Source organism: Martes martes, assembly GCF_963455335.1.
Source record: "Martes martes genome assembly, chromosome: 9".
Classification (NCBI taxonomy): Eukaryota; Metazoa; Chordata; class Mammalia; order Carnivora; family Mustelidae; genus Martes; species Martes martes.
The window spans coordinates 52070087-52087412 of NC_137896.1; the positions used below are offsets into that span (position 1 = coordinate 52070087).

General features: G+C 34.9%; 1 protein-coding gene across 1 annotated transcript in view; it reads right to left on the minus strand.

The window, feature by feature from the left end:
- CCDC138 (coiled-coil domain containing 138) overlaps positions 1-17326 on the minus strand; it is a 148344-nt gene that overhangs the window by 78323 nt on the left and 52695 nt on the right. The window contains exon 11 of the mRNA XM_080814221.1: positions 10799-10915. Within this exon, the coding sequence (XP_080670347.1) occupies positions 10799-10915 (117 nt within the window). The remainder of the gene's footprint in view (positions 1-10798; positions 10916-17326) is intronic.

Sequence of the window (17326 nt, forward strand, 5' to 3'; positions counted from 1 at the left end):
ACCCAGGTATCCCAAAAGGCAAGGTTTCTATACTTCAACTGAATTAGCAAAATAAAAACACCCGTAGACTGTGGTAAGTTATCTATATACGATGTGATAGCTAGAAGGACTAATAAAAAAACTACAAAGAGAAATACTCAAAACTATAAATAAACCAAAATGGAGTTTTAAAAATGTTCAAGAGATCCACAGCAAAGCAGGGGAAAAGAAAACCCAGAGAAATGAAAAAGATATACAAAAACAAACAGTAAACAAGAGATAAAATAACAAACTTAAGCCCTAACATATCAATAACTACATTAAATATAAATGGCCTAACTATACCAATTAAAACACAGAACTTGATAAAGTTGATTAAAAAACAAAATCTGGGGGGGTGCCTGGGTGGCTCAGTGGGGTAAGCCTCTGCCTTTGGCTCAGGTCATGATCTCAGGGTCCTGGGATTGAGCCCCGCATCAGGCTCTCTGCTCAGCAGGGAGCCTGCTTCCCCCTCTCTCTCTGCCTACTTGTTTCTCATTCTCTCTCTGTCAAATAAATAAAGTCTTAAAAAAAATCTAGCTACATGCTATCTACAAAAATCTCATTTCAAATATAACAATGTAAACAGGACAAAATTAAAAGAATGAAGAAGGACATCATGAATCTAAGGAGAGTAGAGTGCTTATATTAGTATCAGAGAATAGATCTCAGAGCAAAGAAAATTACCAGGTACAGTGAGAGACATTACATAATGATAAAACAGTTAATCCACTAAGAACACATAATAGTCCTATATTTATATGCACAAAGCAACAGAGCTCCAAAACATATGAGGCAAAAATGGTAAACAGGAGAAATATATAAACTCGCAATAATATCTGAAGACTTTTCTGAGATACAATTAGATAGAATATTAACAAGGATATAAAGAAACTAAAAAATGCCATAACAAGCATCCACATTTATAGAACACCCACACAACAAGAGCAGAATGTCAATACAACCAAACCAGAAAAACAGAAAGCTAAAAGAAAGATCTAAAACAAACTTCTAAATCACTCATGGGTCAATGAAGTAGTCTCAAGGGAAATTTTTAAAATACATTAAATTAGAAGAAATGAAAATGTAACTTATCAAAATTTGTGGGACACAGTTAAAGCAGTGCTGACAGAAAAACAGCACTAAAAATAGCACCATGTTAGAAAAAAAGTAAGTCTCAAATGAATAATCTAAGTTTTTACTTAGTAACCTAAAAAAAGACCAAAATAAATCCAAAGCAAACAGAAGGAAGGAATTAATAAAGGGATAAAAATGAAAACTATAAAATAATGAAATAAAAGAATGGTCCTTTTTAAAACATCAACAAAACAAACTTCTGGCAAGAAAGACAAAAAAAAAAAATGACATGAATTATCAATACTAGGAATGAGTGGCACCTGGGTGGCTCAGTAGGTTAAGCCTCTGCCTTCAGCTCAGGTCATGATCTCAGGGTCCTGGGATCGAGCCCCACATCGGGCTCCCTGCTCAGCGGGGAGCCTGCTTCCCCCCACGCTCTCTGCCTGCCTCTCTGCCTACTTGTGATCTCTGTCTGGCAAATAAATAAAATCTTAAAAAAAAATACTAGGAATGAAACAGAAGGTATTACTACAAACACTGAGGACATCAAAAGGACATATAGAGAACACTATAAAAAATTTTCCACATGTGGGGCACCTGGGTGGCTCAGTGGGTTAAAGCCTCTGCCTTCAGCTCAGGTCATGGTCCCAGGGTCCTGGAATCAAGCCCCTCACCGGGCTCTCTGCTCGGTGTGGAGCTTCTTCCCCCTCTCTCTCTGCCTGCCTCTCTGCCTACTTGTGATCTCTGTCAAATAAATAAATAAAATCTTTAAAAAAAATGCATATCCACAAAAACAAAACAAAACAAAACAAAACAAAACTTTCCACATGTATATTGAACAGCTTGGACAAAAGGGTTCATTCAATTCCCTGAAAAGCACAAATTTCTACAAATCACTTATATGAATTACATAATATCCCTTAATATAACTATTAAGGAACTTGAATTCATAGTTTTAAAACTCTCAGGGTGCCTAGGAGGCTCAGTCAGTTAAGTGTCTGCCTTTGGCTCAGGTCATGATCCCAGGATCCTGGGATCAAGCCCCACATCAGGCTCCCTGCTCAGCGGGGGGCCTGCTTCTCCCTCTGCCTGCTGTTCCTCCTGCTTGCCCGCGTGCTCTCTTTCTCTCTTCTCTCTCTCTGTCAAATAAATAAATAATTAATTTTTAAAAATCTCCCCAAAAGATAGCTCCAGGCTGACAATTTCATAGAAGAATTCTACCAAAAGTCTAAAGAAGAATTAACATTAAATCTAACTTCTTTCAGAAAGAGAGGATGGAACACTTATCAATTAATTTTATGAACACAGTATTACCTTGATACAAAAACAGACAAAGATAGTATAAAAGAATAAAAACTGCAGACCAATAACTAATGAATATAGACTCTTTAACAAAATATTAGCCAAAAAATGCAGCAAATACAAAAAGAACTACACAACATGACTAAGTGGGCTTTATTTCAGGAATACATGGCTAATTTAGTTTTTGAAAGCCCATCAGTAATGCACCACATTGTCAGGTTAAAGAAAAAGAAAAATCACATGATCATATCAATAAATACAAAAAAGCATTTGAAAAAAGTTTCAACACTCATTCATGATTTAAAAAAACTCAGAAAAGCAGAAACAGAGGGGAACTAAAGTTGATTTAAAAAAGTCTATAGGGCGCCTGGGTGGCTCAATGGGTTAAGCCTCTACCTTCGGCTCAGGTCATGATCTCAGGGTCCTGGGATCGAGCCCTGCATTGGGCTCTCTGCTTGGCAGGGAGCCTGCTTCCCCCCTTCTCTCTCTCTGCTTGCCTCTCTGCCTACTTGTGATCTCTCTCTCTGTCAAAAAAACAAAACAAAACAAAAAGTCTATAAAACCATAGCTAATATAATAGTTAAAGGACTCACTGTGTTCCCCCCTTAGATCAAGAACAAGCCAATGACATCCATTATCATTCATATTTACCATAGTTGTAGATATTATAGCTAATGCAAAAGAAAAATTAAAGGCATATATGTTAAAAAAAAAAAAAAAAGGAAAACAAAAAACTCTCCTTATATGCAGATCCATGACTAGAAAATTCCAAAGAACCTTCAAGGCAAATCCTAGAAAATTCCAAAGAACCTTCAAGGCAAATCCTAAAACTAGTAAGATCATTGTCACATGATACAGAATGAACAGAGTATCAACACAAACACCAAAATTTTAAAAATACCAACTGCAATCACTCAAAAACACTAAATATGCAGCTGATGATCTAGCAAATAATGTACAGGAATTTTATGTTTAAAACTACGTAACATGGATGAGAGAAATCAAATTTCTAAATAAAATGGAGAAACATATCATGTTCCTGAATTGGAAGACAACACGGTAAAGATGTCAATTTTTCTCAAATTTATATATAGGTTAATGCAATTCTCCTATCAAACTCCCTGTAAGATATTTTGTCGATAGAGAATATTATTCTAAAATTTATAAGGAAAGGCAAGGGGAACTATTTTAGTTAAAACATTTTTAAAAAATAATAAAATGGGAGGAGATCAAAATACCCAATTTCAAAATGTATTATAAAGGTACAGGAATCAACAGTATGAAATCGGCAAAGGAAAAGACACACAGATACATGGAACATAACAGAGAACCCAGAAAGAGACCCACAAAATTATTCCCAACCGACAAAGGTACAGAGGAAGGAAAGACTTTTCAATAAATGGTGCTGGAGCAACTGGGCATTTATTAACCTTGATCTAAATCTCACACCTCATACAAAATTAACTGAAACTGTACAAGGACTTACATGTAAACTGTAAAAGTATAAAACTTTAAGAAAAAAAAAAGGAGAAAATCTTCACAATCTAGGGTTAGGCAACAAATTCTTATACTTGGCCCCTAAAGCAACATCCACAAAAAGAAAAACTGATTAACTGGAAATCATTAAAATTTAAAAGTCTCCAAAAGACCCTGTTAAGATGATGAAAATACAAGAAAGAAAAAAATTATTTCCGAATGACATACCCAACAAAGGACTAGTATCCAAATATAAAGAACTCTCAAAACTCAACAATGGAAAACAAAGAGTCCATTAAAGAATGGGCAAAAGACACAAACAGACTGAAGAGGATATACCTGTAGAAAGCAAATACATAAAAAGGTATGTTTAGCCACTGGAGAGATGCAAATTAAAACTCCAATGAGAAAACAATACTGTCAAGAATGGTAAAAATAAAAAATAGTAATAATACTAAATGCTGGTGAGGTCAAGGAGAAACTAGATCACCCAGATATTGCTAGTGAGGGGGTAAATTAATAAAATCACTCTTAAAATTTGGCAGTTTACTAAAAAATTAGACATGCAGCTACCATACAACAACCGTATTCTTGGACATTTATCCCAGAGGAATAAAAACTTATTTATACACAAAAACCTGCACATCAATGTTTACAGCATTTATAATAGAAAAAAATTAGTTTCCTTTAACCAATGAATCGTTAAAATATGGTATATTCCTACCATGGAATCAATAAAAAGGAATGCCACAACTTAAACAGATCTCCAGCAAGCTATGTTAAATGCAAAAAAAAATCTCAAAGGATTACATACTGTATATTACATTCAAATAGCATTTGTGATTTGACATTAATTATAGAAATGGAGAAAAAGAAGTTAGTGGTGGGAGAAATTAAAGAATGGGTAGGGCAAGAGGAAAGTGGGTATTGTTATAAAAGGTAACATGAGGACTTCTGATTTCTGGTCTGGTGGATAAGGGGCTTGGAAGTTGTCACTCCAACCTAACAACAAGTAAAAAGCCGAACAACTGAAAAATTGACAGCTTTCTTAGATCCAACAGAAGTGAGATCCCAGGACAAAACCCAAAATTTGGAGAGAGAGGAGAATACAGAGAATTACAACTTACTATGGCAGAAAACCATGAGCTGAAATCTCTGCAGGAACTGGTACCAACAAAGGAAAATCTGAGCTATAACTGAAAATTGTTGGAGGCCCAGTGTGAACAAGCTTGAGAGTTAAAAATGCCAGCTGGGGCCAGTCACAAGGCAGTTCCCAAATTTTACTGGTTTTAGCTCCAGGAGCTCTAACAGCTCTCACAGTGAAGACTAGAGAAAAATCCCCTCATGCTTCAGGTAAGGGAGTGAAAAAGTGACCATTTTGAAATATGACACAATTTTGTTCTTATTATAACAGGATTAGTCCTCACGAAAACTACTTTACCAGAGCTTCATCTACTGGGGTTTTATCAGAGTCTAACGGATTTAGGGGCTTAGGGGAAAGGAAATAGCAAAATCTAGCCTGCTCTAGCAATTCTACCCCACCTCAGGGGGAGAAAAACTGGGAAGCACTTACGAAGTTCACTGCCCAGGGACACAATCTCACCAAAAGACTGATATTGAATCATACAACTATGTAACACTTCCCCTTCCTGAACATCTTAGGATGTATTAAAGGGACACTTACAGCAGTCACTTTTACATAGTACAACATGTCCAGATAACAAGAAAAACTCAAAAGGCATGCTGAAAGGCAAAAATCGACAGTTTGAAAAGACAAATAAGGATCAGAATCAGACTCAAATACGGTAGGAATGTTAGAATAATCAGACTGAGAATTTAAAACAATCATGATTAATATTCTAAGAGTTCTCATGAAAAAAGTAGACAACACATAACAACTAATGAGTAATATAAGCAGGGAGATGGAAATTCTAAGAAAGAATCAAAAAGAAATGCTAGAGATCAGAAACACTGTAAATGAATAATGCCTTTGGTGGGCCTATTAGTAGACTAGACACAGGTGAAGAAATAATCTCTAACTCTAAAGATACATCAAAAGAAACTTCAAAAACTGAAATACAAAGAGAAAAACACAGACTGGATAAAATGGAACAGAATATCCAAAAATTATGGGACAATTATAAAAGGTGTAACATATAGGTAATAGAAATACCAGAAGGAAAAGAAAGGAATAAAAGAAATATCTAAAGCAACAATGACAGAGTTTCCTCCAAATTAACATAGGAAACAAAACAAAACCAGGAAGCTCAGCGAACACCAAGAAGAATAAATACCAAACCCCCCAAAAACCTACACCAAAGCCTATCATATTCAAACTGTGGAAAATAAAAGCTTTTTTAAAAAATCTTGATAGAAGCCAGAGGAATAAACAGCTTATTCACAGAGAAGCAAAGATAAGAATAATATCCAAATTCTCCTCAAAAACCATGTAGCCACAAAGTAGAATGAAATATTTAAAATGTTGAGGAAAAAACTCCACACACCTAGAATTCTATATACTGTGAAGTTATCCATCAAAAATAAAGATAAATATTTTCTCAGGTCACCAAAAATTGAAGGAATCTATTACCAGCAGGCCAGCCCTGAAAGTAATATTAATAAAATTCTTTAGAGAGAAGGAAAAATCATATAGCTTAGAAATCTGGATGTACAGAAAGAAAGAGCATTACAGAAGGAATAAGTGTACATAAAATAAAGACTTTTATCTTTTATTAACTTATCTAACATAAATTTGTTGAAAACAATAGCAACAATGTGTTTGATTATGGATGCCTCTGTGTGTGCGTGTGTGTACATATGCATGCTTATGTATGCTTATGTGTAAATGAAATGAATGACAGGAATGATACAAGGGAATACAGGACAGGAAGAAGAAATCTGCAGTATGTTGTTATAGTAGTCCCCCTTATCTGGGGGGCATGAGTTCCAAGATCCCTGGTGGCTCCCTGAAACCATGGACATTACCAAACCATTGATACACTATGTCTTTTCCTATACATACATACCTATGATAAAGTTTAATTTATAAGTTAGGCACAGTAAGAGATTAACAACAATAACTAATAATAAAATAGATTATAACAATATAATAGAAGTTATGTGAATGTGGTTTCTCTCAAAATGTCTTACTGTACTGTGCTTACCCTTCTTATGATTACAATGTAAGATGGTAAAATGTCTACAGAATGAGATGAAGTGAGGTGAATGAAACAGGCATTGTGACCTTACTTAACATCAGGCTAATAACAATTCTGACAATACTCTGGAAGGAGGATCATCTGCTTCTAAACTACGGTTAACCGTGGCTAACTGAAACCACAGAAAATGAAAGCACAGATAAAGTAGGTCTACTGTATTATAAGACATTCATACTTCATGTAAAGATATATAGTGTAATTTCAAAGTGGATTCAGATAGTTGTAAATGTATATTGCAAACTGTAGGGCAACAACTAAATAAAAAAAGACATACAATTGATAAGCTAAGAAAGAATGGAAAGTAGAAGCATATAAAATTAAAACCAAAATTATATAAAATTATATTTTAAAATTATATAAATTATATTAAAAAATTATATAAAAATAATTATATAAAATTAAAACCAAAAAAGCGGGGTGCCTGGGTGGCTCAGTGGGTTGAGCCTCTGCCTTCTGCTCAGGTCATGATCCCAGGGTCCTGGGATCGAGCCCCGCTCGATCTCTACTTGGCAGGGGGGACCCTCTTCCCCCTTCTCCTCTGCCTGATTCTCTGCCTACTTGTGATCTCTCTCTCTGTCAAATAAATAAATGAAATCTTTAAAAAAAAATAAAAACACAAAAGGCAGGAGAAGAGAGAACAAAATAGGAACAAAGAACAATTGTCAATGAATAAAAAATAGTAAAAATATGGTATGTATTAATCCAACAATATCAATAATCACTTTCAATACCAATAGTCAAAATACACCAATTGAGACTATTAGAGTGAATCAAAATAAAATACCCACTATACATTGTCCATAAGAAACCCACTTTAAATATAAAGACAAATACAGATTAAAAGTAAATGGACAGAAATATATACCATGCTAACACTAACCAAAAGAAAGCTAGAATAACTATATTAATTTCAGACAAAACAGACTTCAGAGAAGGAAAGTTACCAAGGTAAAAAGGGCACTAAATAATGATAGTCAATTCTCCAAGAATACATAATACCTTGGATACAGTAAATACTTTTTGGATACAACACCAAAGGCATGGTCCACAAAAAATAACTGAGAAGCTGGGCTTCTTTAAAGTTAAAAAGTACTCTGTCAAAGCAAGAGAAAAAAGCCACAGATTGGGAGGAGAAAATATTTACAAAGACACATCTGATAAAGAACTGTTACCCAAAATACAGAAAGAATTCTAAAAAGCCAACAGTAAGAAAACAACCCAATTAAAAAATGGGCAAAGAACCTGGAAACCTCACCAAAGAAAATATGCAGATGGCAAATGGGTACATGAAAAGATACTCAATGGTATGTCATTAGGAAACTGAAAATTTAACCAACCAGATTTGACTATGTACCAATTAGAATAGCCAAAACACAAAACACTGACAACACCAAATGCTAATGAGGATGTGGAGCAAAAGAAATTCTCATTCACTGCTCCTGGAAATGTAAAATGGTGTAGCCACTTTGGAAGGCAGCTTATAGTTTTTCAAAGAACTAAACAACTCTTACCATATCTATCTAACAGTTGTGCTCCTTGGTATTTACCCAAAGGAGTCAAAAACTAATGTCCATACAAAAACCTGCACGTGAATGTTTACGGCATCTTTATTCACACTTGCCAAAACTTGGAAGCAATCAAGATGTCCTTCAATAGGTGAATGGATAGATAAACTGTGGTATATCTAGATGATAGAATATTATTCAGCACTGAAAAGAAATGAGCTATCAAACCATGAAAAGACATGGAGGAATCTTAAATGCATATTGTTAAGTGAAAGAAACCAATCTGAAAAGGCTATATATTGCATAACTGTAAGCTATATGTTACTCTGTAAAAGGAAAAGCTATCACATTATGTAAAAGACAAAGAGTAAAAGGATTAGTAGTTTACAGGAGTTAGGAGGGAAGTGTGACTAGGCAGGCACAGAGGATTTTTAGGGCAAACTATTATTAATAACAAATTATTCTGCATTATATTATATTTGGTAGTTATACACCATTACATTTTTGTCAAAATTCATAGAATATAAAACACCAAGAGTGAATCCTAATTATGTAAACTATGGACTTGGAGTGAAATAACAGACCAATGTAGGTTCATCAATTGTAACAAATTATAGCAATTTGTAGCAAATTCTGGTGGAAGAAGCTGAAGTGTGGAGTCAGTAAATATGTGGGGTCAGAGAGTATATGGGAAATCTCTGTGTTCAATTTTGTTGTGAATCTAAATTTGCTCTAAAAAATGAAAGTCTGTATACATGAAAAAAAGCAACATGAGGAATCTGGTGATTGAACTGTTGTTATTTTGATTATATTAATATTATGGTTGTGATATTGTACTAGTTTTGTAAGATGTTACCACTGGGGGTAAAGTGGGTTAGGGAGACAAGTGATTTCTCTGCATTAGTTCTTAATACTACAAGTGAATCTACAATTATCTCAACATAAAAAGCTTAGTTTTAAAAAGTACATACAATCAGACAATCACTAAAATTAAAATATTAGAAATCCATAAATAAATGTTGAATAAACAAATGGGACAGTGGCAAGAATGCTACTTTTCACTAGAAATGTAGATGTAGGCTGGCAGTACAGAATACAGAATACAGAGTAGAATGCAGAGTATACATTTACAGGTAAAAATAAATGATAAATTATCTAAAGGAAAATGAAAAGAGTATTTGGAAGGAGGATAAAAGAAAATTTCACTCAGTTTCTGAGCCTAGCCTTTTGTGGCTGAGAGTAAGCCAACCATTTTCAGAAACAATAATACAAATAGCAAAATTAAATTGTAAAAAGAAGACAGCAACATTACAAGATCTGATAATCCATATGACTTTGTTTAGTGAGACATGTATTAAGACCAAAAAATACAAAATAATATTTGGCGGAGAGCACGTGCACATGTATACATACATGCTCACGTGCTTACTTGTGCACCACAGAGACAAAGTATTTGGGACACCACCTAAAGAAAGATATTTTTCCTTAACTTTAACCATCACACTACATAATGATCACATGACTCAATTAATACTACTTAATCATCAGTACTGCACTAAGAGATTCAGCTGTGTGCTTTCTGAATTCCACAGGACCAAGATTACACTACCCAAGCATAAATTTGTTTCTCTCAGTTAAGTAAATGAAAGCTGTTACAGGATTTAACTAGGGAAATAAAATTTTACAAAACTACTACAGCCCAAAGCACAAACGATTACATATGCATGACATTAAATTTAAATTGAATGAACCTTATATGAATAGGTAACGTGCATGGTTCATTTTATAAAATGCTGGAATAATTTTTCTGCTTTGATTAGGCTATTATAAATCACTGTCCAATTTAGTTAGTGTACATTTACTGGCATTAAAATAAGAAATCTTTAATTTCTACTACCTTCAGTAAAATATGGAAATTTATAAGTAAAATAAGCGGGGGGCAGTGGTTTTAACAATGACCAAATAGAGTGATACTTATTTTACAATTTTGAAACTCAAAAAACAATGTTGCATATTAAATCAAACCTAGGGCTCTGAGAAATAATATTTATAAAAGGAGAAAGTAGTGAATAAAGCAAAGAAGGCAGAAAATCCTGTAATATAAACAGAACAAAGGAAAATAAACCTGTAAAAGAACAAGATCAAGACAAATAATACTATTCAGTATTAATACTAAAAGATAGACTACTATTAATCATTTACCTGGGTTCCCGCATCTAGCTGTCTTAGAGACCAATATATAAATTTTACAAAAGGCTCATGAAGTTTGGTATTCACAAAAGGCATCCACTGTAGCTGCTCTGTCATCACAGGCAAAAGCTAAAGATAAAATGGCAGAAGTCATAAATGCACAGTAATGTTAGATGGTGAAAGTCAATTACCACAATTTCCCCCAAATTTGAACTTTTTTCAAAAGAAAAAAGTTCTGTAATAAAAATCCTCACTTTGAAACCAAATGCAACACAATACAGAAATATGTATTTGAAATTTTAAATATGTACATCCTTTAACCCAGCACATTAGCCATCAAAGATTTTAAGGGACTGAACCTGTATAGACATTCCCTGGACTTCAAATGGACAAATAAATTTATAATACATATATAACCATAAAAATGATAATAGAATCTGTATTTAGGTGATAAAAGCAGGTTACCAAAGGGCAAATGTAATCAGATCCCATTTATATAAAATATCTGTATGAATTTATATTGAAAGAGATATATGAAAGAACATTTTTTAAAAACACTCTGAGAGCTCTGCCTTCAGCTTGAAGTCTGCTTGAGATTCTCTCTTCCTCTCCCACTGCCCCTCCTCCCCACCCTTACCCCTGCTCACAAAGGTGTGTGCACTTGTGCTGTCTACAATGAATAAAAAATAAAGATATTAATAGTAAAAATTTAGGAATTGATGTAATACTTTACTCTTAATATGTCTGTCTTGTATAAATATCTTAATAAAGTCAATTGGTAAAAATAATCAACTGTTTAAAAAAGATGTCTATGAAAAAAATACTGCCTCAAAAGTATATCATTTTGCTAAAAGAGTTTAAGACCATAAAGATATTCTAAGCCTTTGATGGACTACTACTACTTCTGGTATATTAGCCTAAGAAAAACACCTAAAATACACCCCTCCAAAAGCACAAGTACAAAAATACTTAAAGTCACATTCTTTGCAAAAACAAAAATGCAGAGGCAACTTAATTACCTAGCAATAAGGAAATGGTTTAGTCATGTATATATCCACTCAGGGAACTAAAGATTGTGAACAAGAAAAATATTAATGATAAATTAAGCAAAAACAATAAAAGCTAGGATACAAAATCATATGTAATTCGATCAATAGGTATGGAAATAAACACACGAGTTTGGAAGGATATATCTGACCTTTCATAGTACCATCTAGGGACTACTGACCACTTACTCCTTTAGAAATATTCACTGGCTTCTCTGACACCAATTTCTCCTACTTCTCCTTCTACTTCTCTAGTCACTATCTGTCTCTATGGTTGGTTCACTGTCACTCACCTGGTCATAAAATGTTCAGATTCTTCAAATTAGTCTGTATGAGTATTAACTCATACAGACTAATGATTCCCATATTTACGTACCTTCATGCATCCCTTTACATATCTCTTTATATCTCTCTTCTCTGAGCTCTGGTCCCTTATATCAAAACCTAACAGACACATCCATTTTGGTATCACAAACTCAGCTTGTCCAGAGTTTATCAGATGAAGGAGGCTCAAACCCAGATCTACTCCAGTATTTATTTTAAGTGAATGCTACTTACATTCACCCAGTTTTACAAAAGTTAGAAACCTGGGAGCCAAACTGGACACAACAATTTATATACAAGATCCATTACAAAGTCTCATCTATTTTACCTCAACAGTCTACTCCTGATTCCATAACCACGATTCTAACAAAAATTACTATCTTCTTTCACCCAAACTACTTAGGAGTTTCCTAAATGCTCAGCATCTGCTCTGGCACCTTCAAACCTATTTCCATGTAGCAGCCAACAGGATCCTTTTAAAGCATAAACCTGATGCTATTTTCTTCTTGAAGGTCTTCACTGGTTTCCTACTACTTAGTTATCATTTTCTGGAATGAAATTTCAAGCAAAATTGAAAAATTAGAGACACCTCAAGTTGAAAAATGTCTAACCTGTACTTCTGTGGGTGAATGGAATTTAGCAACTACTTAATCTCTCTTAAGGCCATAACTCCAGTAAAACGTTATATACTTAATCCTTCTCACCCTATATTTTATTTTATTTTATTTATTTGACAGACAGATCACAGATAGGCAGAGAGGCAGGCAGACAGAGAGGAAGGGAAGCAGGCTCCCTGCTGAGCAGAGAGCCCGATGCGGGGCTCCATCCCAGGACCCTGAGATCATGACCTGAGCCGAAGGCAGAGGCTTTAACCCACTGAGCCACCCAGGCGCCCCCTCACCCTATATTTTAATATGAGAATTCAAACTGGGGAAGAGGGCACCTGGGTGGTTCAGTTAAGCATCTGCCTCCCTCCAGCTCAGGTCATGATCTCAGGGTCTTGGAATAGAGCTTCCTGATCAGCAGGGAGCCTGCTTCTCCCTCTTTCTGCTGCTCCCTCTGCTTGTGTGCAGGCGCTCTCCCTACCAAATAAATAAAAATCTTTAAAACTGAATCAAAGTGATTTAGGGTGCCTGGCTGGCTCAGTCAGTAGAGCACATGGCCCTTGATCTTGGGATTGTGAGTTCAAGTACCTAGCTGGGAGGAGGGGCGGGGGGAGGAGGAAGAACAAGAAGAACAAGAACAAGAAGAAGAAGAAGAAGAACAACAACAACAACAACAAGAAGAAGGAGGAGGAGGAGGAGAAAGAAGAAGGAAGAAGGAAGAAGGAAGGAGGAGGGGAGGGAGGAGGAGGAGGAGAATGAGAATTTTGTCATACAGGTCACATAACACTAAAAGGAAGCTTGCAAAAAAATTAAAAATGTGAGATACTCAACTGAGCTTGACTCTCCAACAAGTTATTAGTACAAAAAATGGGAGGCAAGAAGATGGTGGAGGAAGTGAAGTATCCCAAGTTTAAAGAGACTTAGGAGACATTAAGACCAAGAGAACCACAAAGGGATGGTTATAGTTTGTTTTTGTTGTGGTGAATTTACTGTTAATAATTTTATAATTCACATACCATAAACTTCCCCTATTTAAAGTGTACAATTAAATGATTTTTAGTATATTCACACAATTGATAAATCATCATCACAGTTAGTTTTAGAACATTTTCATCACCTACTCCCCCAAACCCCTAACATTAGCAGTCACCTCAATATTTTCCCCAACTATTCCAGCCTGAGGCAACCACTAATCTACCTTCCTATATACATTTACCTTTTCTGGATTTTTCATATAAATGTAATCATACAATATGTGGTCTCTTGTGACTTGCTTCTTTCACTGTCAGTATCTTCGAAGTTCATTCATGCCATAGTATGCATCAAATATATCATTCCTTTTTACCACCAAATGCTACTCCACTGTATACACAGACCATCTTATTAATCCATTTGTCCACTGATGGACATTTGGGTTGGTTCCGCTTTTTGGCTATTATGAATCATGCTGCTATAAACATTCATGTATAAATTTCTCTGTGCACATATGCCTTCATTTCTCCTACCTAGGAGTATAACTGCTGACTTACATAGTAAATCAATGTTAAATCTTTTCAGGAAATGCCAGACTATTTTCCAAACATACTACACGGTTTTACATTTTCACCAGCAGGGAATTTCTTCATTCTTCATTCGCATTTTGGCTACAGTTAAGATTATTATTCTTTTTTAATCTTAGCCATCTTAGTGGGTAGGATATATCAACGTGGTTTTGATTTGCATTTCCCAAATTAGTAATGTTGAACATAATTTCATGTGCTAACTGACCATTCGTATATGATTTTTAGAGAAATGTCTAATCAGATCCATAGTGCATTTTTAATTGGGCTTTCTTTTTATCACTGAGTTATAAGGCTTTTTAAAAAATATTTCAGATGGAAGCCCCTTATCAGATATGTGATTTGAAAAATATTTCCTTCATCAGTAGGGTTGTCTTTTGACTTCCATGATGGTATCCTCGGAAGCATAAACGTTAAAAAAAAGTGTTCTCTCAGATTTTTTTTATTAGTTAGAATTTTCTCAATAGAGGTTTGTCTGTCTTCTGTTTGGTCTCAACAACAGTCAGCATTTATTGGACATGTTTTCATCAAGGCACTAGAAGGGGCTAGGGCTGCAGAGATGTAGATGTCAAACTGGCTGGCAAGGCCCCCAAAGATCATCATGCTTCAACCCTGCTTTCTTCTCTCTGCCCATTTCTCTGTTCACACCTGGTACTCCAGCCATCCAGACCTTTTGTAAACAATTAAAATACACTACTCTTTTCCCAATTCCATGTTTTCTCACATGCTATTTCCACATCCCCCATTACTAAAATGACTGACAAACTGAATATATCTAAGGTGTATAATGTGATATCTTAGTATAGGCATGCACTGTGAAATGACTACCACAACCAAGCTAATTAACATATCCACAGTTACATTTTTTTCCCTTTGGGGGGGTAAGAATACTTAAGAGACCTCTGAGGTGTGTGGTGAGATCTCACTGTAGTTTTGTTTTGATCTGTACTTCTCAGATTATCTATGACATTGATTTTTTCATATACCTATTGGCTATGTATGTATGTTCTTTAGAAAAAATTTCTATTCATGGGGCACCTGGGTGGCTCACTCAGTTGAGCACCAACTCCTGATTTCGGCTCAGGTCATGATCTCAGGGTCATGGGATCAAGCCCCGCATGAGGCTCCATGCTCAGTGGGAGTTTGAGATTCTCTATTCCTCTGCTCCTCCCCACCCTGCGGTGTGCATGCGCTGTCTCTTAAATAAAACTTTTTTTATAATGTCTATCCAGGTCTTTTACCCATTTTTTAATCAGTCAAGTTTTAAATTTTGATAAAACTCAATTTATCTTCTTTCTTTGGTTCCTTATGCTTTTGTCATATTTAAGAAAACACCACCAATGGGGCGCCTGGGTGGCTCAGTGGGTTAAAGCCACTGCCTTCGGCTCAGGTCATGATCCCAGCATCCTGGGATCGAGCCCCGAATCGGGCTTTCTGCTCAGCAGGGAGCCTGCTTCCTCCCTTCTCTCTCAGCCTGCCTCTCTGCCTACTTGTGATCTGTCTGTTAAATAAATAAATAAAATCTTAAAAAAAAGAAAGAAAGAAAGAAAGAAAACACCACCAAATCCAATGGCACAATTTACTTGTATGTTTTTGCCAAAGAGTTTTTACTTTTTACCTCTCATGTGTAGGCCTTGGATGCACTGTGAGGGTTCATTTCTGGATTCTCAATTCTAGCCCCTTGATCTATATATATCTATCCTCATGCCAACATTACATTCTATTCATTACTGTATCTTTGCAGGAAAACTTAAAATCAGGAAGTCCTTAAAATCAGTGAGTCCTCCAACTCTGTCCTTTTTCCTATATAATATCTTTTGGATATTCTAGATCTATCTAATGTCTTTTGGATATTCTAGGTCTCTGGCATTTCCACATGAATTTCAGAGGTTATTAATTTCTGCCAAGAAGCCAGCTGGGATTTTATAAAAGTTGCACTGAATACGTAGATCAGTTTAGGAAGTATTAGTGTACTAAGTATTCCAAACTATGAATAAGGATGTCATTCGATCTTAATTAGATCTTTTTAATTTTTTTAGCAATATTTCACAGTTTTCAGAGCATGAGTTTTACACTTCTTTTGAAAACCTGATTCCTAAATATTTTATTCTTTTTGGTGTCACTGAAAATGGAATTGTTTTCTTAAATTCATTTTCAAATTGTTCATTGCTAGTGTATAAATACACAATTGATTTTTTGAATAGTGAATTTGTATCCTTTAACCTTAATTTGTGTATTAGTTTTAGTAGTTTTTTAGTGAATTTCTTAGGTTTTTATATAAACGAGATCATATCATCTGCAAATAGTTTTACTTTCTTTCTACTCTGGATGTCTTTATTTCATTTTCTTAACTAACCGCCCTGGCTACAACCTTCAGTACAATGTTGAATAGAAGAGAGTAAGTATTCTCTTGTTCCTAACATTAGAGAGAAAGCATACAGTTTTTCTTCATTAAATATAATGTTAGCTGTGGAGGTTCTGTAGATATGCTTTTCCAGGTTAAGGAAGTTCCCTTTTATCTCTAGTATTTCACTCCTTTTATCATAAAGGTATCCTGGATTGTCAAATATTTTTTCTGTATCTACTGAGAAAATCATGTGACTTTTGTCTTTATTCTACTGATATCATGTATTACAAGCTGATTTCTAAAGGTTAAGTCAACCTTACATTCCTGGGATAAAATATACTCAGTTATGGTGTATAATTCTTTTTTATGTGGCTGGATTCCATTTGCTTCTATTGGATTGAGGATTTTTGAGTCAGTAATCGAAAGAGATAGGTTTCTAGTGTTCTTGTGATATATTTGTTTGGTTTTGTTATCATGGTAATGCTGGCCTTATAAAATGAATTGGTAAGTGTGGGACCCTTCTCTGTTTTTGAGAGAAGTTCATGAAGAATTTTTATTAATTTTTAAAATGTCTGTTAGAATTCACCAGTGAAGCAATTTCACCAAAGAAAAGAAGGCCTTTTCTCTGAAGGTAGTCTTTTGATTAATTTAATCTCCTT